The 25708-nt window shown below is 43.1% G+C and overlaps 5 protein-coding genes across 7 annotated transcripts in view; 4 read left to right on the forward strand and 1 right to left on the reverse strand.

Moving 5' to 3' along the window:
• Nucleotides 1-1366: 1366 nt before the first annotated feature.
• On the forward strand, nt 1367-7906 carry LOC115586976 (histone-lysine N-methyltransferase, H3 lysine-79 specific). 2 transcript variants are annotated; one of them, XM_030426496.1, is made up of 11 exons: nt 1367-1517; nt 1880-2076; nt 3778-3835; nt 3927-4383; nt 5348-5457; nt 5544-5654; nt 5762-5837; nt 6206-6297; nt 6471-6589; nt 6698-6797; nt 7613-7906. In XM_030426496.1, the coding sequence occupies exons 2-11, from the start codon at nt 1943-1945 to the stop codon at nt 7682-7684; spliced, it is 1329 nt and encodes a 442-aa protein (XP_030282356.1). In that variant the 5' UTR covers nt 1367-1517; nt 1880-1942; the 3' UTR covers nt 7685-7906. The 2 variants fall into 2 exon arrangements, with proteins under 2 accessions (XP_030282356.1, XP_030282357.1); XM_030426497.1 differs by having other exon boundaries at nt 5363-5457.
• lyrm5b (LYR motif containing 5b) lies at nt 7749-11195 on the reverse strand. The gene is made up of 3 exons (XM_030426518.1): nt 10856-11195; nt 9383-9447; nt 7749-8212 (listed from the first exon to the last, which is right to left on the reverse strand). The coding sequence occupies exons 2-3, from the start codon at nt 9428-9430 to the stop codon at nt 8006-8008; spliced, it is 255 nt and encodes an 84-aa protein (XP_030282378.1). The 5' UTR covers nt 9431-9447; nt 10856-11195; the 3' UTR covers nt 7749-8005.
• A 464-nt stretch (nt 11196-11659) lies between these two features.
• Nucleotides 11660-19928, forward strand: nedd1 (NEDD1 gamma-tubulin ring complex targeting factor). Of its 2 annotated transcripts, none has more exons than XM_030426494.1 (16): nt 11660-11773; nt 12573-12716; nt 13533-13627; nt 13794-13910; nt 14062-14202; nt 14541-14770; nt 15104-15305; nt 15835-15958; nt 16717-16830; nt 16952-17002; nt 17094-17183; nt 17469-17635; nt 17979-18177; nt 18753-18894; nt 19012-19078; nt 19249-19928. In XM_030426494.1, the coding sequence occupies exons 2-16, from the start codon at nt 12581-12583 to the stop codon at nt 19351-19353; spliced, it is 1980 nt and encodes a 659-aa protein (XP_030282354.1). In that variant the 5' UTR covers nt 11660-11773; nt 12573-12580; the 3' UTR covers nt 19354-19928. The 2 variants fall into 2 exon arrangements, with proteins under 2 accessions (XP_030282354.1, XP_030282355.1); XM_030426495.1 differs by having other exon boundaries at nt 16720-16830.
• A 938-nt stretch (nt 19929-20866) lies between these two features.
• On the forward strand, nt 20867-23465 carry pclaf (PCNA clamp associated factor). Its single transcript, XM_030426517.1, has 4 exons — nt 20867-21025; nt 21945-22031; nt 22121-22301; nt 23284-23465. The coding sequence occupies exons 1-4, from the start codon at nt 20980-20982 to the stop codon at nt 23321-23323; spliced, it is 354 nt and encodes a 117-aa protein (XP_030282377.1). The 5' UTR covers nt 20867-20979; the 3' UTR covers nt 23324-23465.
• Nucleotides 23466-25035: 1570 nt separating this feature from the next.
• fcsk (fucose kinase) overlaps nt 25036-25708 on the forward strand; it is a 14321-nt gene continuing 13648 nt past the window's right edge. The window contains exon 1 of the mRNA XM_030426359.1: nt 25036-25464. Within this exon, the coding sequence (XP_030282219.1) occupies nt 25377-25464 (88 nt within the window). The 5' untranslated portion in view covers nt 25036-25376. The remainder of the gene's footprint in view (nt 25465-25708) is intronic.

Consider the following 25708-nt stretch of genomic DNA (forward strand, 5'->3'; position numbering starts at 1 on the left):
TTCACTTTAATAATTAATATGAAGTGTTGTTGCTCGACAGGCCAGTCTCTTTTACAGAGGTCTCAAAAGTCCACACACGTTTTCTCCAGTCGAAGAAACTTCTTTACTGAGCAGCAACAAAGTGAGAAGCTCGAGGGAGGAGGAGGCTGCAGGGTCTCTGCAGACTCCTTCTCTGTCTGTCTGCGTCTTCTTACGTCTTCTACGTGTTTCATCTCGCTGCGTCTGCTGTGCTTGATGTGCACTGATGGGTTGAAATCAGTCTTGTGATGTTGGGAACGTGGCATGAAATGATGCCAAATGAAAATAATCCCTAAACCCCCTCAGATGTAAAAACTAAAGTAACAAGTCTGTTTTGAGGATGTGAGAAAGAGAAAGTTCAGATGTAATATCAACAGAATGACTTCACAGACTTTCCACTGAGGGCCCCCAGGGCTGGACCAGATCCAGGACCGGATCCAAAGCCACACCTTCAATTTGTTTTTCCACTAATACATAACACAACCAAAACAAACATTGAGTGACTCGACACAGAGAAGACCTGGGACGGACATAAAAGTACTTCAGTGTGTGGAGTGCATGGATCGGGAACAAGTGGTGGGTGAGTTTTAGTCTTCTAATATATTATGTAAGAAATTATATTCAGTAATCACAGGTGGCTTATGGGTTGTTATGTGGTTGTATACACTTGTGTGTTCTGAATTAAGTTTAGAAAATATCAGTACATTTCAAAATGTACTGAGATTAATATTATAATATCTTCTACAAGTGAAAAGGTCCCACATGAATCACCTTATTTCACAGTTGGTGAATTAATGTGATTGTCCTGAGACCCTCGAGTTAAAATCTAGTTTTATTATCTTTATATTATGTCTCAGTTATTATTATTATTATTGATCAAATTATTTTAAATCAACTGGTGGTAATCCTGCACTGGTTGTTTTCTGACACTGAGACTGAGAATATGTTTCGGTGTTTCTTTTACAAATTCTCATTTAAAAAATATATATATTTTTACCACTAATTTACAAACAACTGTCCTCAGTTTATTTGCCACCAATTTGAATAAATACATTTAATAATTCAAGTTTATTCACAACCCAAGCATCCACAGGTGTTACAGGTGTTATGGATAGGAACACAACACAACCTTTCCTCTTTCATATACCGTCAAACATTTATTTTGTGTGTAGTTTTTTTATTGATTTATATTTGTGCTTTGACGGAACTCATCACGTGACACAATACAAAGACATTAACCATAATTTATTTTATATTATATTCATGTAGTTGAGCTGCAGTTTGAACCACAGTTTTTGTTTATTTTTCTCATGTGAAAGAGAAAACTGAAATTCAAACTCAACAAATATAAACAGGGATTTTCGGTACTTTTTTTGGTGTTACACCGGAAGTTCCGGATCTTTTTCGCAGTGCACTTCCTGTTGTGATTCCAGCGGTTACTTTCTGCTGAAGAACGTCGATCACCAACCGAAAAGAACCAAAACCACAACGTCTAAACGGTAAAGTGAATCAACAACACGTTTATAATCATGATGTAAACGGAAGAAGTCAAGTTTAATTGATTCTCACGCAGATTATGTTCGTGTTCGTTTATCTGCGGCTCCTTTGGCTAACTCACCTCTGTAAGCTAACTGCTAACAGACGGATGCTGAGTTCAGTTTGATTTTAATGAAGCAGGTTTCTGTAACAACATCTTTGACTGTGTTGGACTCTTAAGTAGTTTTATATTAATGGCACACTAACAAGTTTGATCTCTTTTAACGTCAGGAATTGGATTAATTAATCGCAGCTTTGTGTCGGACTAAGTTTTAGCTGCTCTGCTAATTATCAGTCTCCACCGGCTCGGTAATTCTCTCTGCAGACATGAGAGCAGACTGGAGCTGACCAGTCAGGATCGAGGTGTGTAAGAGTCCTGAAGGAGGCCATGGAGGAGCCGTGCTCAGGGAGTCCCTGTTCGTCGGAACCGGACAGTCCCGGAGGTCTGAACCGAGGCTGCCTCCTCGACCCGGCTGACGTCCTCTACCATGATCTGTCCGTCATCGTCCCGGAAACCCCCAGGTGACGTAGACTCACCTCACACTGCAGAGATGTAACTAGTAATACAGGGAACACTTCAGTGTGTGACAGCAGAGACTACAAACTAAGTCCTGTTGGTAATGTGCTTCAGATGAACCAGCAGACAAATACATTAAACTAATAACAATAATATTAAACTTTATTTCTACAGCACCTTTAAAAACAGAGTTTACAAAGTGCTTTGACAATCAAACCAAAGCAGGAAACTCTGACAGAATCAACAGTCAACAGTTTAACAAACACAAAGAAGTCGAGTCTGAGGTTAAAACAAGAAGACGGATCAGAACATGTAAAAACACAGAAAGTTATATGAGTCATTACAAGTAAAAAGAAAAAACCTGATCAAAACAGGAAAGGAAGAGAAACAGATAAAGATAAATGCAAAAATAAAAAGAATAAAAGGACGTCACATCAGAGGACTTCAGAACAGATAAAATGATTACGAGCAGTAAAAGAAACGAAAGAAGAAAGTTCAGCTAGAAAAAGAAACTGACAGACGCTCACTGTGAAAGAGAAAGTGAAGGAACATCAGGGTAATTCCAGCAAACACTTCCTGTTTCTTCAGAGTAAACATCTGCTGTGGTTAAACACCAGCTCAGTGTCGGCGCCTCCAACAAACAGCGTCATCAAGTTACACTTCATATAACAACAAGAATAACATGTCGCTCAGCACCTTCTTGCTGATTTTGGATGTTCCTCCCCGACACTTACAGAAAACAGCAAGGACCGGGAAATATAACAAACACACCCAAGCTCACACTCACCTCTGAACGACAGGATCCTGATTACAGAGACTCCTGCTTCTCCTGCCGGGCTCAGCGACACGGAGCTTTAATACAAAGTCTGCTCACAGTTGACCCGTTTATTCCAGATTCTATAGAATGTGTCTTTATGGATCTATAAACAGTACGTACATGTTTCCATTATACATATTTATTTATTTATTTATTTAAGATTTTATCCGGCATAGACACCTTTATTAAGCAGTAGACAGATAGGAAAGATGGGAGAGAGAGGGGGATGTGACATGCAGCAAAGGACCTCCGGCCAGAATCGAACCGGGGTCGGCTGCGTATGTGGTATGTGCTCTAACCACTCGACCACCTGCGCGCCCCATTATACATATTTCTAAAATGATTCGTCAAGTGTGCTGAAGGGTTTAAACACTTTATTTAGTGATTGATTTTTTGACCTGCCGTCTGCAGAATCTGCAGCATCGTTAAATCCCTCCAAAGTCCAAACGTGGCCCAGATAAAGAGTCTCTGAGGTTCTTGGATCCTGAAAGCTGCACTTGGTGACTTGTGGATATCAGAATACTGATTTCATTCACTAATGTTGTGTTGCTACAAACCTGCATGTTTCTGGTTATTATAAAACTCTACCGCTGTTTGAAGGCTCGGTTTGTCACCATGAAGTCTCAGATCAGATGTGTGGAAGTGAAGCGAGCTGTAAACTAAACAAGGCTGACGAGGTTCCACAGAGCTTTTATCCGCTGTGTGTGCAGGAGGATCTATGATGCCTTGTTTAAGGTTGTTGGGTGTTCACTTTAAAAAACAGGTGTCCTGTTTGTGATGCAATAACAATATTAGTTTCTTAATAAAATGTAAGTTAAAGAGTTTCTGTCTGTTTTAGTGCCATTAAACAACCAACCTGTTGTTTTAAAGTACAATGTGTTTGTTTCAGCCCCAGACTCGGCAAACGGAGGAAACACAGGCGCATCGCAGAGGAACATTTCAGTCCTGTAAGTCACATGTTGTCTGACTCCGGTCCTCTTCTCAGCGCCATCAGCTCTGTTTGTCCAGATGTTGACTGCTGCATCTGCCCGTCCTCAGGTGGCGGTCAGCGGTTCTCCAGGACCGCCGCAACTTTCTGCTGGCAGTGAACGAGGATTTTCACATAAATCCAAACGCAGGCGGCTGGCTGCAGCGATGGCAGAGCAGAGTGTCGGCTTTGTTCCAGCTTCATCTCTCCGGTCTTTCCCTCTGGGCAGCTGGCTGGAGGCCCCTCTGTCCACTGCATCCTGTTCATCTTCATCATCTTCCTCCTCCTCCTCCTCCTACCTCACACCAGTATCAGAGGAGGAAGTGGAAGAGGTGGCTTCTTCTGTGGCGGGCACCACAGCAGATCCTAGTCCTGCTTTTTACAGCGGGAGGAGGAAGAAGAGTCCGACAGCGACAGTGTCAGCATCACCCTCACCTCCATCAGCACCACCCACCTCTGACTCTCTGTCCTTCCTGACTGCAGAGGAGAGGCGGTGGCTGAATGGAGAGCAAGGAAACACATCAACAGGTGAGGACAACGTGCACAAACTCAGTAAAATCTACCATGAATCGACACGTTGTATATATTTAAAGATTCAGAGGGACTTCCTCCGTCAGTATCTCTGATGTCCGTCCAGAATAAACATCCATAACTCCGCTTAGAAGACAGAGACGCTGCAGAACTCACCTGAGAATCATCATGGTTTTAAAGGAGACATGTTTTGTCCATTTTCAGGTCGGGTCTTTTCTTCTGGGTCAGTACCAGAACAGATTTACATGCACTGTTCAAAAGAACTCACCAGTTTTCTGCCACTGTCCATCACTGCAGCACCGTATCCCTGCATCCCAGAACCAAACAGACTTCATCTAACATCACAGCCGACACCAGCGCCGCAGTTCAAACACACAAAAACATGAAAACAGTAACTGACATCAAACCTGCGCCTGGTTCTTCTGTTGGCTCGCCAGTTTTACATCATCAGTCCAACATGGCTCAGACTGGGAGGAGCCACATTAGCAGAGCAACACGCTAACGCCTGATTCAACAGGCTGACATACAAAATAAACTGTAAGACAACATAAAACAAGGCAAAGACCGCTGGGACGGATCTAATATTCAGTCCTGATGATGATGCAGTCTGAAAACACACAATTCAAAAGTTTTCCAGTTGTTGATTAAAATAAAGTGAATCCACTGAGTCTGGATGTCCTCAGGTGGGAGTAGATGAAGACGTTTGTACTGAACCTCGTCCCCTCACAAATATCCAGCAGCAGCTGAATCAATAATCTCATCAGCTCAGTCATTCAGATCTTTATGAAAACCTCAGTTCATTCATTATTTTTAATTAGTCTGTCCATCGATCTATTTCCTGCTTAATTAATGACATCATTATGAATTATTGTTTGATGCTAAATGTGGTTCTGTGTGGTGTTAAAGTCTTAACACTGAATTTAGGTGAAGATTTCAGTGCCTCTGCTTCCGTTCTGATCAGTTATTTGTTCTGCAGCGGCGCCGGAGCAGATCGTCATCAGTGACGATGAAGAGGCCGCGGTTCGCCTGGTGCAGCTGGAGGAAGACGAGGTGCTCGCTCGAAGCCTGCAGGTACGATCCTCCACCTGAGCTGTTGCACACAAACTGCTAACCTGAGCAGATTGTGGAAATGTTCATGATGCTCTTTGCTCATTCAGGCCCAGTTTGACCAAGAGGAGGCCCACAGCAGACACCAGCACCACCACCATCATCATCTTCATCATCATCTTCTTCATCAGCAGCAGCAGCAGCAGCAGAGCCATCAGAGGGTGAGACATACTTTTCTACCTGTGAACAAAGTCAACAGTTAGTCCTGCTGAGACGTACTGTGAGTGTGACAGCAGATCTCTGACGGCTGCGACTTGTGTTGTTGCAGTATTACTCGTTCATGGAGAACAGCTGGATGCCACAGCTGCTGGCTGCCGTCTCTCCTCTGGTCGGATTAGAAGACGGTAAGATAGTAAACACACATCCTGCGTTTACCTGGTCGGCACAAATCCTTCATGTTAGCAACGTTAGCTAGTGCGACAAACTGTCAGGCACGTAGCTGCAGGGAGTGAACTCAGTGCACTCAGTTAGAGGTCCTGTTCAGAAGGAAACCACGTTGGTGCTGAATTCACTGTGTTCAGTATCCTGCTCCTGTAATCATCCATCAATATCTGGGACGATCGCTGGTTGAACTTCTCTGGGAACTCCAGCCGCTGGTGTGTCTGATCACAGTGCAGTAGAAGGACCTCAGGGTTTGAGGAGGCGGACTTCTGCACAACGAGAGATGATGACAGGATGTAAATACATTGATTGGCTGTCGCTGTTTGCACAGAAATGACTGGTCAGCGCAGAAGACGTGGGCGGGGCCGGAGACGGAACGACATGCCTGAGTTTTCAGGAGACGTTCAAGGAAACGACTACGAGGTGAGATGGAAGAGACGACCCCTATTAGTGTGTGTGTGTGTGTGTGTGTGTGTGTGTGTGTGTGTGTGTGTGTGTGTGTGTGTGTGTTCCTGGGTGTAAACACACAACAACAGCTGAGCAGCAGCTTCAAACAAAACCAGTTGAGTAATTCTCCTGTTGATCTCGTCTGTCAGGCTCTGCTGGCGTTCGAGGAGCGTCAAGGTGCCGTTGTGTCCAAGAAGTTGAGTCGGAGGGAGATCCAGAGGTTTCCCACCAAAACATTCCAGTCTGCCAGCAGCGCTGGAAACACTCAGTGAGTCCTCAGCTGGTCCGGCAGGACCGGGACCAGGTTTTCAGGATTCTCTGTGATGCTGTAATGATGCTGTTTGTCTGCTGCTGACTCTCTGCTGACTGTTGACAGGTGTCAGATCTGTTTCTGTGACTACACCGACGGAGAGAAGCTGAGGATGCTGCCCTGTTTCCACGACTACCACGTCCAGTGTATCGACCGATGGTTGAAGGTAACACATCATGTTCTGATACAAAGACTGAGAGAGTTCAGCTCTCATCTCTGCAAGTTAAATATGACAGATGGTTTATTAGAGAACAGCTGCGGCCACCAGAGTTTTCTTTGATTTAACGATGGCCGACAGGGTGTTACAAAACAAGCTTCTAAAGTAATATACCAAGCTGAACTTACAGGCTGCAGACAGAATGTGTTTGATAGAAGTCATTTAATCCTCCATCCGTCTCACATCAACTGCTTCAGCTTTCATTTCTGACTTCTTTGACTCGTTCGGTTCGTTTTGGTGGAAAACATCAGACCAAAATGATTTCATGTACACACGTATTTTTGAAAACAGAAACAACAGTCAGTTAAAAGCTTTTAATGTGAAGCTGCAGCGGCAGGAAGTGAATGGACACAGCGCTCTACAGATAGTGAGCGTCTTGTTGTGAAGCTGGAGCGTCGGGTTCTGTCGGTGTCGTCTGTTTCCAGGCAGGATGACAGATTAAGTTTCAACACTTCAAACGACAAGATTAATTTCATGTGTTGTAATTTCACCTGTAAATCGTTACTCGGTGTGAGCGTGAGCTGCCGTCTCGTCACCTCTTCATGTATTCATCTTTTCTCGTCCACGTTACTCCTCAGACAGCAAGTTTTTTTTGCTGCCCTCTGATTGGCTCTCTATGGCCCCCTGAGGACGGATGTTTGTTACCTCCACCTGAGTGTCAGAGCTCACAGGAGGTGTTTGTGGATGCTGAGCTGGACGTTTTGTTTGTGTTTCTGACCTAAATGCTGAACATGTTGTGATCATGCCTGTTCTCCACCCGACAGGATAACACCACCTGTCCCATCTGCAGAGCCAACCTGGCTGACGGAGGCTCCCTGGCACCCCCCCACCTCTGACCCCCTCCGGGACACAGCGTGACACTGTAGTTGGATGAAAGACGACTCATCACCTCACAGCTCGTCGTTTTTATACTTTTATTTAACCGTTTTCTCTCCGTACTCAACGAACTCTTCAGGAATCGAACCTTGGAGCTGCTACAGGTTTACTTTAGTTCTGAGAGGACGGCGTTCCAGTCTGTTGTTTAATGAGCCTGAAATAAACTGTAAGATTTTTCCTTGTATGTTTGTCTCATTTGTTAAAAACAGGATGATTTAATGCTCATTAGTGACTGACTGACAGACTGACATCAGAGTGGACGTGAGTCTCTGCTGAGGTCTTCAGTCCTCGTAGTAGCGTTTCTTCATGGCTCTGTACTTCCTCAGGTAGTAGAGCGCCTCCAGCTCTCGGGCCACGAATTCCCCCCGAGCGATCATCTCCTTGATCCGCTCCGGGTCCTGCACATCTTTGTTTTTAATGAACGCTGCTCGCAGGCGGTCCCTGAAGTAGTCGCCGCCTTTGGGATACTCTCGTCCGAGGTAGAGGAGCTGTGGAGTCACACGGGAGGAAGAACATGAACATCAACACATTTCACTACGGAGGGAAACACTTTGTATTAATGTGGTTTATTCTGATTTATTAAACAACCGAGCAGTTTTTCTCAAACGCTCTCCTGTGTTAAAGACTCAACAGCTGCTGGAGGAAAAAGTTGTGAAGAATTATCTGACGTTTTTTTTAAATGTCTTTCTATGCACGGCTCATTTTTCTGAGTTTTCATTTTTAATATTCCTTCTGAGCTGAAGCGCTTCACGACCTCGTGTTCTCTGCACAACTCCAGTGTTCATGTTCGTCCTGGTTTCACACGTGCTGTCTTTCTGGACTCTGTGATACTTTCACTAAAGAGATTCATCTTTAACATTTCTGAATACATTTATTTTTTTTATCTGGTGGGAAAAAATTGACTTGATTGACAAACATGAAAAGAAAATGAAATCTAGAGAAAAGAGTCAGAATCTGTTTAAGATTTTGTTTTGCTACAAACAGGAATAGAAAAAAAAATGTTCATACATGAAAAAAGTCTCCACGTGTTTGCTGAAAAATTATTCAGCAACTGTTTTAAGAAACTTTTAAAGTTCTGCTGCAACTGACGATTATTTCTGGATTAATCGATTCGTTGTTCAGTTTATAAAATGTTGATCAGTGTTTCGTCTTCAACCCAAAGATCTTCAGTTTACAAAGAAGAGACCAGAACATATTCATATTTAACAAACTGACTGCAGACGATTTGGACTTTTGTCCTTTTTTTTAATTACTTGAACTGATAAATAAAATACCTAAAGAGTTGCTGATTGATTTAATCTTTAGTTGAATAAATGAACTGATGGTTTCAGCTCCATGACCTCAGTTTGTACGTTTAGTTTCATGAGTCTTCAGTTTAACAAAATGTATCATAACATGAAAATATGTCGTTATAAGAAGAAAAAGACTTCATGAAAACAAGAAACTTTTCACTTTATAAGTGAAGAAACTTTGTTTGTGCTGTCAGAAGTTATTGATGAAGTCACTAAATTATTAGAGATGTTTAGAGTTGAAAACAGTCATTTTCTATTTACTGCTTATATTCAAGCAATTATTGATAATGACTGTTTCTGTGTTTTATCAATAAATTCATGGTGTACAACAGACACACACACACACACACACACACACACTCTCACATTCTTGTAGAGTCGGACGACCTCGGACCTCAGAGGGTTCGCCATCATCCCAGGCGGCGTCAGAGCTGCAGAACAGGAACAGTTACATTATTCAGAGAGTAAAAGTACTCAGTTACTTTAAATAAACACATTTACTCAGTTACTGACATTTTTACTACTACATGTTGACTCACAACATTTCAGAGAGATTCTTTACTTCACTGCATTTCTCTGAAAGCTTTACTTTTCACATCGTGGTGCTAATCAATAACACAGATCAGTCATAAATCAATCAATAAATGAAGATAAAGTAATAGATTTTAATGTGTCTGAATCCTCGTATCACAACCAGACGGGGGAAAATGGTTTTCATTCAAAGATGTTTGAAAACTCGGATCCAGATTTTAACAACATTTTTCTTCTTATACATTTGTTTTCTGCCTGTTTAGATTCAGCGTCGTTTCCTCCGCCACGGTTTGTTTGTTTGTTTGTTCGTCAGCAGAATTACACAAAAACGACACAACAGATTTACACCAAACTCAGGAGGACGGGTCACCGCTCAGAACAGTCCTGATTAAGTTCTGGTGCTGATCCAGATAAAGAGACGGATCCAGGATTTTGTTTATAACTTTATTTAACATTATCAGATGAGATGTTTTTCCTATATTTATGTTATTTTCTCAGGAAATCATTTTAGAGTCTTACAGAAAACCTTCAGGTGTCTTCAGGTGGCTGGTAGGTGAGAGTGGATCCAAACAACAATCTGGATCTGTTGATATAAATCGTTCAGTTTTCTGGTAATAAAAGGATGCAAACTTTGTTCCACAAATGAGTAAACAAACTGTTCTCAGAGGAACATCAGGTCCCAGAACACTGAAGCTAGAGAGGTGGCAGGGTCCGCCACATATACATAGGTAGAATAGTATAAACTGTGTCGATCTTTAAAGTCAGTTTGTTTATTCAGTTTATTCTGTCATGAAAACAAAGACTGTTGGATTATTTAGTTTGTTTAAGCCCATTAACATTTTGTTTGGGTCATCTGTGCTGCATTTGTTTTGTAATTTCAAAAAACTGTTATTAGCATTATTTTAAAGAGAAAAAAAGAAATTATAAAACTTTGTAAAAGCTGTTGAGCATCAGGATTATTTCAGATTATTCCCACATGAACAACTCAGATTGACACACCAGCAGCACTTTACACGGTCCTCCTCTCTGAACACACCTGGCTGAACAGAACACTTCACACTGCTGTTCACAGAAGAGTTGAACTGATCACAGACTGTTTTAGACGTTTTAGCTTCTGTGATCTTAAAAACAACAAGCGTCGATGCTAACAGACCAACGTTAGCTAACAACTTGTTCAATTAATGTCAAGTTTCCAGCGGACGATGAAACGAGCAGACATTACTCATCCAACATGAACACACACTAGTTTGGGTATTTAAGTGTTAGCAGCGACTTTAATGCAGTTTATACTCAGTTATGTCATCTTACCTGTCGGTGACCTCCTGCAGCTGCTGCACTTCCTGCGGGACAAAGTGCACTTCAGTAACCCGCTGAGTTAGCTAACGTTAGCGGCTAACGTCACATTAGCTAACTTCAGGGTGCTAAAAGCGTTAAACTCGCTTCGTGTCGGTCGGTTTGTGTCTGTGGTTCGTATCGAACTGTTCACTGAGCTCAGCAGCAGCTGTACAATGACTGACGTCACACGGTGCGTTCACATTGTAACTTTAATCACGAGCTGTGAAACTTTACAACGGAGAGTAAACAACCAAAGACACGCAGGGATAGTAATCCACCAAGACGGACAACCAACGGGTCCGCTTAAGCTTCCGCACATGCGCACACCATATCTACTTGGAGCGCAGCTGGTAGACTGAATTACCTTCTGAATGAGATAAAATAAGATAATCCTTTATTGGTCTCACAACGGGGACATTTGCAACATGACAACAGCAAAGGGGATGGCAAAAAAACGAGTAACAAATATAACGAATATAAGTTAAAAAGCAGTAAAATCAATTTAAACGATATAAATGAAGCAGGTAATCAGGATCACAAAGCCATGATGGTGAAGCAAGATCACATTTTACTAAAGCCACTTACTCATTTACTCAATTAATGCATATGGAAAAAGACAACAACTTTTGTTACAACAAAAAGAAGAAAACGTTTACATGTATATCTTAATCCATAAGACTGATACATCTGTGTTATTAAAGGATCAGCTGACTTCTGACATATTTCTGAATAATAAAGTTGATGTTACAGCACGGTGTTCGCGCTTTTTGTGTTCAACTCAGCTCTATTCTGTTTGTCCCTCCTGGAACTCCGTAGTGGCGGTTTATTGGCTGCAGGCGGACCACAAAACAAAACAGCGACAACAACTTCAGTTATTAATTTATCTTCCAGGTTTGTACGACATGTTTTACAGTTTGGACTCAGTCATTTGGATGGTTTCCGTTAAGTTCTGGACGGTTTCGTGTTGTTTAACATAATATAACGGCTGTTCGCTAACTTTAAAACTTGCTAAGGCTAATTTTGTCTCCTGTTGTGGCTAACGTTAACTGTTAGCTAGTTAGCGCTAACTTACTTTATCTGCTGTTGGTTAGCTTAACTGGCGGCTAACTAGCTAAAACTGATCAGATCACCAGGTGCTGCTGTTGGTTTTCAGTCTAACTTTAATCTGTTTGGTGTTTTTAAGCCCTGACACTTTTTCCTTTATCGAACATATCGAGTGTCAGTCAGCTGGTGACAGTCCGAGCTAACTGTAACTGATGTGTCACTGACAGTAATCACGTTACTTCTGTAGAAGTAACGTGATTACTGACTTCCAGTGAAGTCTGTGTGGACAAAGTTAAATCCCAAATCTGAGAGACCTTCTGAAACGAGCACCTGTTGCTTTCATGTTTCTGTCTGATTGACCGGTGAAGATGTTTCCAGAGTCATGTGAAGCCAGATATCACAAATTACAAATATGTCAAGAGCAGGAAGGTAGTCAGGGTTTCAGACATGTTGAGGTCGTGACACCAGAACCTAACCCATCCACCGGAACATTTTGAAGATTAAAGTATAAATGAATTTCGACAGGACCAAAAATCTCTTTTGAAGTAATAACAGTGACAGCAAATAGATGAATATTGGACTCAAGTTCCTCAAATAATGTTTATAAATGAACTACACAGTATTTATTACCCTGATGTGTCTCCAGGCGCTGTCATGGAGGAGGTGACCCGCCTGGTGTCGACCGGAGACTGTGTGAAGATCTGGGATTCAGTTTCTATGGCACCGCTGGAGCAGTTTAACCCACACAGCATCAGCCACCCTGTGACTCAGGCCTGCTGGAGCTCCAACAGTATCCTGATGAGCTGATGATCCAGTGGCATGATGCTGAAATACATAATAGTATGAATCAATAGGTTGATTTACACATTGTTGTGTTAACCACATATTGAAATGATCTGTTTCTGACTTCCTGAAGCACAGGGTTTTATTCATACAACCAAAAAGCAAAAACTTAAATATATTGTGAGTTAATTATCACACAAGAAAAATGTATTGTCGTATTAAATAAGATGGAACCAGAGAATGTTTTTTGATTTCAGCATAAATCAACTCGAGCACTTGGCAGGAGGGGTTCTTGTGAACTTGATATCTGAGACACGCCTTCAGGGAGCTCCTTCAGATTTGGCACAAACATCCATGTGGACTGAAGGATTAACTCAGCAGAATTCACTGTTACCTCACATTGTCCCTTTTTTTGTTAACGGCCTATGACAGGAACACCTGAAAAGCATTTAGGACTAAAAATTTTGCTGATATTGATCTTCGGCTGATTGTCATAGCACCATGTGATGAAGTGCTGGAGGCGGGAAACCACATGGGATTTATTCAAATTTCTGTCTCTGTTTTGCTCATTTGTATGTCCATATAGATAACTATTCTTCCGCAGCTCCATATCAGCCTTTTCTAAATCAACAGTGGGTTTTGGGAGCCTGTTGAGATTCCAAAAGGGCAAACATTTTCCATAAAATGACTCAAATCAACATAATTGAGCTGTGAAGGTGTATAATCTAATGTCAAAATAGATTTCATAAAGCCTTTGTAAACTGGTGATAGCTGACTAAGAGATCTTCAGGAGCAAAAGATGAACCTTGACCAGATCCTTCAGACCAGTACCTGGTGAGCGCCAGCAGCAGTGGAGACAAACTGGTGGTTTCCAGCCTCAAGTCGACTCCTGTTCCAGTGGTGGAGCTGGGCGATGGGGTGAGTCACAGCTGTTGCTGTAATTATCATGCCTATTCAATGTTTCCTTATCGCTGTAGTATGAACACAATGCACAAGGTGGTGATATCAGAGCTTCTGATTAACATAAGGTAGCAGTGGCATGGAATAAACCTTACTTACTAATTATTTGTAATTATCCATTCAGAAAAAGCAAACCCGCGTGTGTCTGAGCTCATCGTCTCAGTTTCTGGTCAGTGGAGGTCTGGATCACTGTGTTCACATCTGGGACCTGAAGACCAAGAGACTGCACCGCTCCCTCAAGGTGAGACCTGATACAGGACGACCTGCTGAAACACAAGTCTGACAGAACATTATACAAATGTAGAGCTGCAGCTGAGGATTGTTTTCATCATCCATTAACCTGTCCACAATGATTAATTCCTCAGTGAATCAGTCTATAAATTGTCTCTCAGGACCATAAAGAAGAGGTGACGTGTGTGTCCTTCAACGCCAATGACAGCTACATCGCCTCCGGCTCCACCAGTGGAGATCTGGTCCTCCACAGTCTGACCACCAACCTGTCCAGCAAAGCCTTCGGCCACGGCAGCAACCAGGTGAGACAGCATGTCACAATTATTCTGTCACAATTATTCTGTCACAGCTGTTTCGATGCACCATGTGTCTTTGACATAAGCTTGTCTGCAGTGAGAGATCAATCAGCTGTTTCCTTTCTCTCTTCTCTCTTCTTTGCTGCTTGCTGTATTTCTGGTTTATTGCCAGTATACACAACACATTTGTGTTTCTTGTGAATCTAACTGTTGTCCAGCAGTCTTTAAAGTGAATCACAAGCTGATGTTGAGATTAGTCTGCTGATGTTGAGATTAGTCTGCTGATGTTGAGATTAGTCTGCTGTTTTCCATGAAGACTTACAGAACTCCTGTTTAATCTTCAGCCCATCCATGACCTGAGGCTGTCCATGTTGAGGCGCTCCCTGCTGGGCAGTGTTTCTGACAGCGGCACGGTGGTGTTGTGGGACTCCAACACCCAGAAGGAGATCCACGTGTTTGACAGCGCCCATAAAGCCCCGGGGTCCGGTTTGGCCTTCTCCCCTGCCAGTGAGCTGCTGGTGGTCAGTGTCGGCTTGGACAAGAAGGTCGTGTGCTATGACACGGCCAGCAAGATGTAAGACTGATGTGACGCTGCTGAGGTTTGATAATCAGCTGACAGAGTAACGACTTATGTAAATGATTATTTTTACTGAATCACTGTCAAAATAGTTGTTCATTTTCTTTTAAGTAATAAAGCATTAATTCAACTAATCATCTTAACTCTAGCACTGTAACTCTGACAGTTAGCTCTGTTCAGAGCCTGTGCTCGTAGTCTCGTTACCTTTTTATAAGTGAGTTCGTTAAAAGCCACAGAGAAGTTCCACCTCAGAAAGTCGATCAGGTTGAATTGTCATTTGTTGATCTTCACCTGTGTGCAGTGTATCAGCTGTATCATGTGTGTCTCCAGTGTCCTGAGGTCAATCCGGGTTGACAGTCCACTGACCGCAGTAGACTTCACTCTGGATGGTACTGGTCTGGTGGTGGGATCCACTCAGGGGAAGATCTACCATTACGACCTGAGGAACTCCAGCAGCCCCACCAAGATCACTGTGGCGCATAAAACCTCCGTCACCTGCCTGCGCTTCCAGAGCAACACCAGCAGACTCAAGGTACCAGCAGACCAGGTCCACATTCAGACCGGGTCCACATTCAGACCGGGTCCACATTCAGACTAGGTCCACATTCAGACCAGGTCCACATTCAGACCAGGTCCACATTCAGACCAGGTCCACATTCAGACCAGGTCCACATTCAGACCAGGTCCACATTCAGACCAGGTCCACATTCAGACCAGGTCCACATTCAGACCAGGTCCACATTCAGACCAGGTCCACATTCAGACCAGGTCTCTAATGAAGCTTTATCAATAACTGCACCTGCTGCTCTGTACAGTCATCTGTGGAAACACTGGATTTAAACTCCTGCTTTTCTAAACTTGATGATTTCATATCAAGACAACAATAAAATATCGATATATTGTCAGATTTTTCCTTTGACCCGTGGTGATTGGTCCAGATTATCAGCAGGGTTTTCTATTGGACGCTCTGAACTTCAGAGATAAAGTCAGTAAATCATTTAAATGCCTTTTTCTTCATCTGGATGTATTTGTGTCGTCTTTGTCTCTCTCTTCTGCTCCAGTCCACTAAACTGGGCTCCACCAAGATCACCAGCATGAAGAGATCCTCCACCAAGCTGGTAAACAGCCAGCCAGACCCCGCCCCTGCCTCAGGCCACGCCCCCCTGAGACAGGTGACGAGCACAGGTGGGTTCATCTCATTGGTCCCTGTGTCTCATTACATCACTGCAATAGTTAGTTGGTTTATTGAATAGTTGATGGACTGATAAAAAAAAAAGAAAAGAAATTATTTTGAAAATCGATGATCTCACACTGCAGCTGAGTCAGCATGAAACTTCCCCAGTTGATCACTTACATTAAGTGTAAATGTTGTGTTTAAATACACAGCTGATCTGTTATTAAGTTCACATGCACTTTTCACACAAAGTCAGGGTCATGTTGTCTCAACAGACACAAAATATACACCAGAACAAACTCTGTTGCTGCCGACGTGCTTCAGATTTCTGCCTCAGACTCTGTCAGCCTGCAGAAAAAAACAAAAAACATTTCCAATTCCAGAATATAAATCATTCCTCATACTGTTTTATTATTTATAGGAGGTAAAAAGCAGAACAAACACAGCGACAAAAGATGGAAGTCAGTGAATTAAGGGAACAAAGGAACAAACTGTTTTACATATTTAGAACACGCGAGGTGTTTGCTGATGGTGCCTGTTGTCAGAGAAACACTTTGGATTTGAGTTTTTTGTTTGGATAAACGATTCAGAAGACTCCAGCTTGTGTTGTAATTTGTTGAAGGTTCTTTGACCAAATGATTAAGTGAAGAAATATTTGCCAGATTATGTAATAATGTTAATATTCATTAGTTAGTTCATGTTCCGTCATGGTAAATGATGTTGTTTTCTACAGTGTGACTCGGTTAGCAGTAACTGGTGTTTTGTCCAGCAGGCGGCGCTGCTGCAGAGGTGATGTCACGGGAGGCTGAAGGCCAGCCGGGGACGGAGAAGTTCAGCAGCATCGGACGGAACAGTCTGGACGTCTTCTCTCCAGCTCGGGAAGGTCAGACCTCCACAGAACACTCTGATGACAGAAGTCATCAAAGAAATTATTTGTACATTTCACATCATAAATGTCACAGAACCCAACAGAACCTCTTCTTTCTGTCCTGCTATTGGTCCAGACTGTAGGACCCAGGGGACGTCTGGAGACACACCGTTTGGAAGAGCAAATGGTACGACAGGAGGTCAATTTGAAGTTTTGACAGAAGTTGGTTTGAACGATGCTGCTGGTTCTGGACTAACTGTGATGCTGTGTTTCCATAGCGATCAGTCTGGAGATGCTGTCCAGAGAAGGGGAGGGTCAGCAGGTCGTAGGTCGGGCCAGTCTGGACATCTTCTCCCCAGTCAGAGAAGGTCAGTCTTCCTTCACTCTGATTATTTATGCTGGTTAAGAGAACATTGTTAAGGTGCTTTAAACCTTCAGAGAACTCCTCCGACCGCAGCGTGTTGTGACTGAGTTCTATCGTTTCTTCTGAGGGAGCTGTCAGAATCTTAGCCCAGGTCCATCAGACACATCTGTGTTGAGTACTGAGACCAGGTTTCTTGTTGACATGATATTAAAGATATCAGCTGACTGTGACTCACAGATCTTCAGTTTTTATGAACCTTCTCATGAAGATGGGAATCGTTGTGTTTCAGACTCTCATTCAGGTACAAACTCACACCGTAAGACTCCCCTGGGAACGCCTCTGGTCACCTCTGCAGGGCGATGCTACAGCCCGCTGTCCGTCTTCCAGACTCCTCCACCAATCAAAGAGGAGGAGCCGATTTCTGCTGCTGCAGCTGAACTATGTGACTCCAGAAAGGTGCGAACCTCTCACCTCAACCTCTGTTCAATATTAAACTTAAACTAAACCCTGTTAAAAACCTGAAGGGCCAGATGTTTTTTTAAGACAGAAGCAGCTGTCAAAAGATACGTGGCAGGTGATTGGACGAGCCATCTGTCTGTCACAGGCCAACTTGAACCAAAAACATGTGTTCATGAGAGAAACCTTCAGCGCCGTTCTATCTATCAGAACTCTCCAGTTCTAATAGATCTGATGCGACAGCAGCTGCACTAACATCTGGACATCCGCCATTGTTGTTCTCAAACTAACATATATCTAAAAAGCACGTGTGACTTATATGATGTAATGTACTGATTGACAGTCCGACAAGGCCAGCAGCTCCAGCCTGGAGGGGGAGGGTCCGGCCACGCCCACGCCCACATCATCCCAGCAGACCAATCACAGTCAGCCGGCCCCGCCCTTCTTCACTCCAGAGCCCAGCCTGAGGAGAGCCAACGGTATCCAAGCTCAGCTGAGCTACGACTCGCCTGTTCAGGGAGCTGCACCCACAGCTACAGCAGGTACAGTGAGGCACCAACACTGCCAGAGTCGAGGGTTCGATTCCCACTCGGTGCATCATCACTCATTTCAGTTTGACACACAACACGCTGCTTTTGGTGGTCCAAAGGTAGTTCAAAAAGATGAATCAGAAACATGAATGCTGTGAATGGGAGGTGCAAATTAATAAATAAATGAATTAAATTATTTCCTCAACGAAAATGTAAAAAATCTTGTCCTTCTGTTATATTTCTGGCAGATTGAAGTTGCGCTCTGTACTTACAGAGACCGAGCTCATGATACAAAGAACAGCAGTTAGCCAACATGAGTGTTAGATCTTCACTCAGCTGTCACACAGACAGCGAGCAGACTTCAGGTGTCAGTGAGTTAATGCATGTTTTTGATAGAACAGATTAAATTGGTTCAGGGTTGATTAGATAATTGGATTTTCCTGCTCCATGTGCTGATGAGGCTCTTTGTGTCATGAAGTCTGAGAAAAAGAAGAAACTTGACTGAAGGTTACAGCTCACATGATTCAGTCACATTGTTGGAGGTCAGGGAGTAAACAGAGTTTCTAACAGATGTTGTGAACCTTCAGGTGCAGCTCTGTCGGCAGCTGTGTCTTCCTCACTCTCCCAGAACATCGCAGACGTGGTTGGACAGGCAGGAGCTGCTCCGCTCACCTCCCTGCAGATTCACTTCATCCAAAACATGATTCATGAAACTCTGGAGGACTTCAGGTTGGTGCCGGACTTTTGTCTTCTTCCTTCAGACTATTAGTGCAGTTTGATGAATATGAAATGTCAGAGGGAGATATGAAGGATCCTGATGGTCTCGTTGTGCCTCCTTCTCTGCAGAGACTCCTGTCACAGAGACATCGTCAACCTGCAGGTCGAGATGGTCCGACAATTTTACATTCAGCTGGTAAGAACCATCTCTGCCTCCTTCAGCCTGTTTATACTCCATGTTGACCTCTCTCAACTTTTACTGTACATTTTGGGGGGTTTTAATCAGATATAAAGAGAAGATCATATCAGTATTGTTAGCTAGGATAGAGTTGACTGCACGTCCATCTTGTGTCCCACATGTTTCAGAATGAGATCCACGGTCTGATCGAGAAATACTCAGTGAACGAGTCTCTGGTGGAGGAAGTCGAGAGGCTCAGAGAGGAGAACCGTCGGCTGAAGACCAACTACTGACTCTCCCATTCAGAGCATGATCAACTGTGCTGCCCTCAGTCGAGCCCCTCATCCCGGACTGTGTCCTCCTGCAGCAAGGATATGTTTATCTTCCACATGATCATGGGATGTGGTTTGAATCTGTCGATGGTCGTCTCAACCTGAGGCCAGAAAGTCTTCAGTCAGAATAGAGCTGAAGTGGAGAACACCGCCTTCCTGTCGCCCTCGCTGCTGCCTGAAGAGGACGAACAGAGAGCTGCTTTATTTTCTCCATCACTGCCTCCATCAGTCCGACTGGAGGCTGAACACCAGCAGTGCCTCCTGCTGCTGACGACGACTGCAGCATCACAGATTTGAGTGAAGTTGTGTGTTTTATAGTTAAAGAACAAAGATAGTGTCATAAAATGTCCATGAACTCATTTAAACATCTTTGGGAATCGTATGTTTAAAAACTGATTTTGAACAGTTTAATCGTCAGTCTGAGGGACATTTTGTCACATTATCAGCAGCTGGACGGTTCATGTGTGCCTGTATCATGTTTATATTATTGAGAAACATTTTGTCTAAAGAATAAAGTTATTCATATTGAAAAATGATGGAATCAGATGTTTTCTTTAATCGTTAACAAGTTCTTCAATGTTAAGACACAGAACATCTACAAAATACACTTCATGTCACCTGGAAATCTGATTGTTCTCAAAAATATGTTCTGTTTGTCAGTTTGTTCTGTCTGCAGACTGTTATTGTGTTAGTCAGAGTTAGTGTCACTTTTATATTTTCAAATCAGTAATCTGTCAGAACACAGAATATATATCATGTATTTGTATATGTCATTTATTCTATAGAACAGTATCACTCCTTTATTTGTGTCTAAGGTAATTAGTCATTTCATCTGTCAAATGTATTGCAGTAAAAGGTTATTTTCAATAGTGGTGTTACTATAAAGTTGTAAAAACAGAAAATAAAAAGCACATGTACAGTTACCTTTAAACAGCATTTATATACATGACTTGAGTAAAAGTACTTAGTTACTTTCTGCCACTGTAAGTCTGATGTGTAGTCCGTATCATTGTAGGTAAACTTGGGTCTAAAGTTGTTGACAGAACCTCCAGTAGTAACAACTGTAACACCATCCAGTCTCCATCAGGTAACAGAACTACAACAATAAATATTAATATTTTTCACAAATGTTATTTTACTCAAGTGCTGCAGAATTCCTGTGTTAAACATCAAATAATACCTTTTTGAGCTCAAAGTGAACATTACTGTAACCACGTACTGCTAATGTGCAGGGATTCATTTATCAGCAGACATTTTAATAATATAAATCAGGTGCAGGATGAACTTCATGTGTCGAACTAAAGACGAAAACCGAGCAGCTCATGTAGATAAACAACTTCATAACAGCACTGATGGTAACATACAGGAGGCCGGAGAAAACGGTGAGCGGCTGTAGTTACACACGTTCACCTGAGAAGGCAGCATTACGTCATATCTGCGTGTAGACTACTGGAATAAGATAACAGAAGAAGAATTCTCCCGCCCCATCCGCTGTTCTTTTTAAACCAAGGCGGGACTCTGCTGGCTTCACTTCTGCCACTGTTGTTGGAGTCCAAACGTCGTCTGACTTTACAGGTCGATACCAATATGGTGAGGACTAAAGCCGACAGTGTTCCCGGAACATACAGAAAAGGTACAGTAACACAATTTAGATATTTATTACAAATACGGTATAAAATAGTTCATTTGTGCATGAGTATAGCTATTTTATCATGCAGTCTGGCGGGCCGGAGCACATTCGTATGCCGCTAAGTGTAAGAAAGTCGTTTCCCGCCCGGTTAGTTCTTTTATATATCTGATATCTGTTTTAATAACATGAACAGCAGCATGTCCGAACAGCAGCCTCATGCCGCCGAGTTAAACCCGGACTGGTGCTCCTCACAACAGCCTCCCGCCAACATGGAGGCGGCTCGGCTGCGGCTCGGTTCGTCCTGAGCAGCTGCGAGCTTATTTAAAAAAAACAACAAATCAAACTCGTGATAACACCAGAAAGCGTGTTTGTAGTTTCGTGTGTTGATCCAGTCTGATGAGATGACATGATCGATGTTTTCCACAGGTTAGTGTCCTGCTTTCAGTAAACTGGCGCCAGTTTTGAGCGCCGCGGCGTGTCTTTGTGCGGACTTCGTGTCAAACCCCATTAACAAAACACATCAATTAAAGCGTCTTTGTTATTCATGGAGGCAACGTGTGTGACAGGACAGCAAGGACTATATTTTCGTAAGCGGAGAGATCTTCGCGTAAATTCGGCATACAATTGACCCAGCATGCAACACTCAAGTTACTACAAAACGGACTTTAACAAAATCATCAGGTCCCGTTGCGTTCAAAGACCCGTTTTAGATAACCACTTGGATACATGCAGAGTTCGGTTAACCTCTTCAAGCTTTAACCTTTATATTTTTAATTCATGCTGTTTTTAAAAGACGTTTTAAGTCCATTTCTAACGTTTACCTGAAGCATACCACAGCTCGGTTATAACATGGCGGTGCTGCATCCACTGTCACTCTGATGTTGTTGCACTCCGTCATCTGTGTGTTTGATTGTGTTTGCAGCTGTTGCAGCTTCTGCACCCCGGAAGTCTCTGGGCGCCAGCTCAGCGAACGCCTCCTCCTCCTGCAGCAGCCAGTGCTCCACACCTGGTCAGTCATTACACAACATCACAGGATACACACAGATCATGGTGTGATGGAGATGATGCTGAGGTTGTTTTTATATATATCATTCACAGCAAAGGGCAAATATGCTGGTGGAAACCCAGTGTGTCCTCGCCCCACGCCGACCTGGCAGAAAGGCATCGGAGACTTCTTCGGTGGTCCCCCGAGGAAGCCTGAGAAGGAGAACCAGAGGCCCCTGGAGGTGGAGGACGATGAAGAGGCCGGAGGCAGCGGGATGTCGAAGGCCAGCAGGAAGTATGTCGTGTTACATTGTAGTTCAGGTTGTCAGGTGCAACGCTGATCCTCCAACACACAGACGTGTTGTTTTGCTAACAGTTGATTGTTTTCTCAATTAATCAGTTCAGTTGTGAAATGGCAGAAAGTGAAGCTCCAAAACCAGTTTTCATTCAACAAACAGTCTGATGCATCATGAATGTTAAACAGAAAACCTCCACTAAATGAGTTTGTTCTCAGCTCCTCACTGAACAGTCTGAACATGCAGTTGGCACCTTGTCGTCTCTTGTTTTATGCAATATTTGCGTCATTGTTTCTGATGCTGATTGATCTCCGGTTACACTGACTGCTGGCGTGTGAAAAGAAAAATGAACCTCTGATGTCAGTTTGCTTGTGCGTATCACGTTTCTTAAATAGGAGAAAAGCTGCAGTTTTTACTCAAATAATGATTAATAAAATAAAGTAGTTGCCAATCAGTCTTCTATTAATCGACGAGTCGTTACAGCTTGAAGTACTCAGTTTGCTTCACGTTGCATCTGACCAGACTTGTATCTGTATTTTTAAGCTGGCTGCTCGTCAGAAGGCAGCGATGAGCCTGCTGGTGTCTAGATGGAGATACTCAGACTTCTATTTTGAGTGAACCGAGTCGCACTGAAGACATTTTTTGTTACTTCTGAAGGAATATAACAGAAAAGTTCCTGTTGGGTTTATGAGGCTAAAACTGCAGCTGGAGTAACGTTCTGGTCCAACAGTGAAGCTCACGGATCGTTGATTTATTGATGTTCTCAATATCTTGTCTTTTGATCTCTTAAATCAAAATGTTCCTGGATAGATTATAATTCTATTCCATTCTTGTTTGTGTTAAAATAAAGGGTTTTGTAGAGACGGCAGTCCTGTGAGACAAAGGAGGAAGTTTAAAATGACCCAGTGAATGTTTTAGTCTGGCTGCTGGTTTATTCACATTCTATCAGAGTTGTTTGCTGACTGGTGATGTCGCCTGCAGGTCGAGGCCGCTGCCGGCTGAGGACGAGGACGAGGACTGAACACCGCCATGAATGAATGAATCTGTTTGACTGTTGGTCCTGTTTGCTGAATGCTTGAATGTCACTGTACATCTGTAAATACTTCTGATTAATTCAATTTCTTTTTTTTTTACATAAGTCAATAAACTTTTAATGTTTTTAACCTGCAGAGTTTCATTTTTAATGTGTTTGAAGCTGTTTGAAGTGGGTTTTAAAACATAGAGCTGAAATTCAGATTCATGTTTGGCTGATGATCAGAAAAATGGGAAAATCAAACTTTATGTTCTAAGTTGACATTGGGCTAGAAAATAATATATTTATATACATCACTCACAGTTCTTTAGGAGATGTGGACTGCTGAAGAAACATGTCCGTGCCAAAGAGCCGACAGATTTATTTGAACTTCACTCATCATCTTTACACTGAGCAGCAAGCCGCTGATTGGTCGTCCTTTTTTGCGGGTAGGTCCAGATTTAGACAGAAGGCGGTAAATTGGGGGGTCTGTTTTGGTCGCCAATTTGACGCCAGAGGATTCACTTATTTCTGCCTCCATTGCTAAAGAAATGCAAAAGCACTAGGCCGGATGGATGCAGCACTTCATCCGGAACCGGGTGAATCTGGACTCATCAGACCTGATGACCTTTCTCCATCACTCCAGAGGGAAATCGTGATGAAATGTTTTAGCTCTACATAATGAGAGGATAAGGTTATATTTCTTGAGCTCTTCTTCTGCTGTTACATTGTTGGAGTTGAGCTGAAGCCTTTCTTCTGATCAGGTGTTTTCTTCAGGTCCCGTGAGTCCTCCTCACATTGTGCTGGTAGAAATCCTCTTTGATTATGAAACTTAGCCGAGACTTCTACTGTTGACTTGTTCGATTTGATTTCACCAGTGCATCATGGGACGATGAAATGACACTGTTTGTCAGAGACTCTCATCTGTTTGCTAGGAGTGGGCAGATCGATCCAAATATCAATAGTATCGATACCAAGGTGAGTATTGGTATCGGATTGATGCTAGCGCGATGAGATCGATATTCTTGTCGTAGTTTCTCTTCTATAAGTTCAGGAAATTGCTTGTATTTCTTCACAGACTTTGTGTGATGGCAGCGTCTCTCAGCGCTCCTCTCCCAGGGGCGGTTCTGGGGTCCGGACCCCCTGTGGCCCCCCGACAGGGTTCTGCATCAATAACACAATGACAGATTTCTTGCAATGATTTTGTACTAAAGGGAAAAGTGGAAATAAAGTGTGTCAGCAGTTTACTACCCAATTAAATTGCTGAAAAGGTAAACACCGTTTTGTCTGAATGAGGGATGTGTCTTTTTCCGGGTTGTTTGGCCTCCTTATTAAAACTGGTCTCGAGCCGCCACTGTCCTCTCTGACTCCGCTCACTCAGGTCCAGTCTGAGGGATGAATATGGCAGAATATAATAAAGCTTTTGTGTATCTGCTGAAGGAACAGTAGTGATTCTATTTAGACTACATGCAGATTATAGGTTATAGATTTAATTATGTTAAATATTATTTTCTTATTTGGCTGAAATCTTTATATTATCACGATCATGATCAGCTAATTAAAGGCAAAAGTACAAAATCACTCAATGATCACACACACACACACACACACACACACACGCACACACACACACACACACACACACACACTGTCTGCTCAGTTAAATCCAGGCGGGGTCTTTATGGCCGGGCGGTGTATTTAACTTTCACTGTGCTACAGTCTCAGCTCACCGCCCCGCCGAGAGGTCCGATGGAGAAAATCAAACGCGTCTGTAGAATGCCTACGGAAGCCCGCGTGGTCAGTTTTAAGCTGCAAGGAGCAAACAGCGAAGAAACAGGAAACATCGTCCTGCAGCTGTGTTCGATACAGCAGGTTCGACCGGTCCGTTAGTTTAACCAGCTCGGTTCGCTCCACCCACAACCGAACCGCCGAGTTCTGACGGGTGTGACGCGTCCACCCTGACGTCATAGAGGTTACGGAGCGGGCTCGCTGTGTGTTTAAAGGATCAGCGATGATCTGTGCACTTCACTCCCAGGACTCGTGACCCGCTGTGAGTCAGAACATGTCCGGCAGCAGCAGCAGCGGGTTCGGCTGGACGGTGGTCGTCCTCACCTGCCAGCACAAAGACAGCGTGTTCACGTTCCAGAGAGGTGAGCAGCACCTGAGGCCGCGGCCGCGCGCACGAGGCGCGGACGGAGAGACCGTTAACATGTTTACATACAAGTCAGCTTTGATTATTCCAGTTATTAGATAGATAGAATTACTTTAATGATCCCAGACTGGGAAATTATTTAATTGATTTATTATATTTATAAGTTAGAAATCTAAAATCTTTATTTCATCCTAAAGTTTAGATAAAAAAAACAAAGGTCACTTTTTTTTTTGCAGTTTTCA

Source organism: Sparus aurata, chromosome 8 (genome assembly GCF_900880675.1).
Source record: "Sparus aurata chromosome 8, fSpaAur1.1, whole genome shotgun sequence".
In the NCBI taxonomy this organism is placed as follows: domain Eukaryota; kingdom Metazoa; phylum Chordata; class Actinopteri; order Spariformes; family Sparidae; genus Sparus; species Sparus aurata.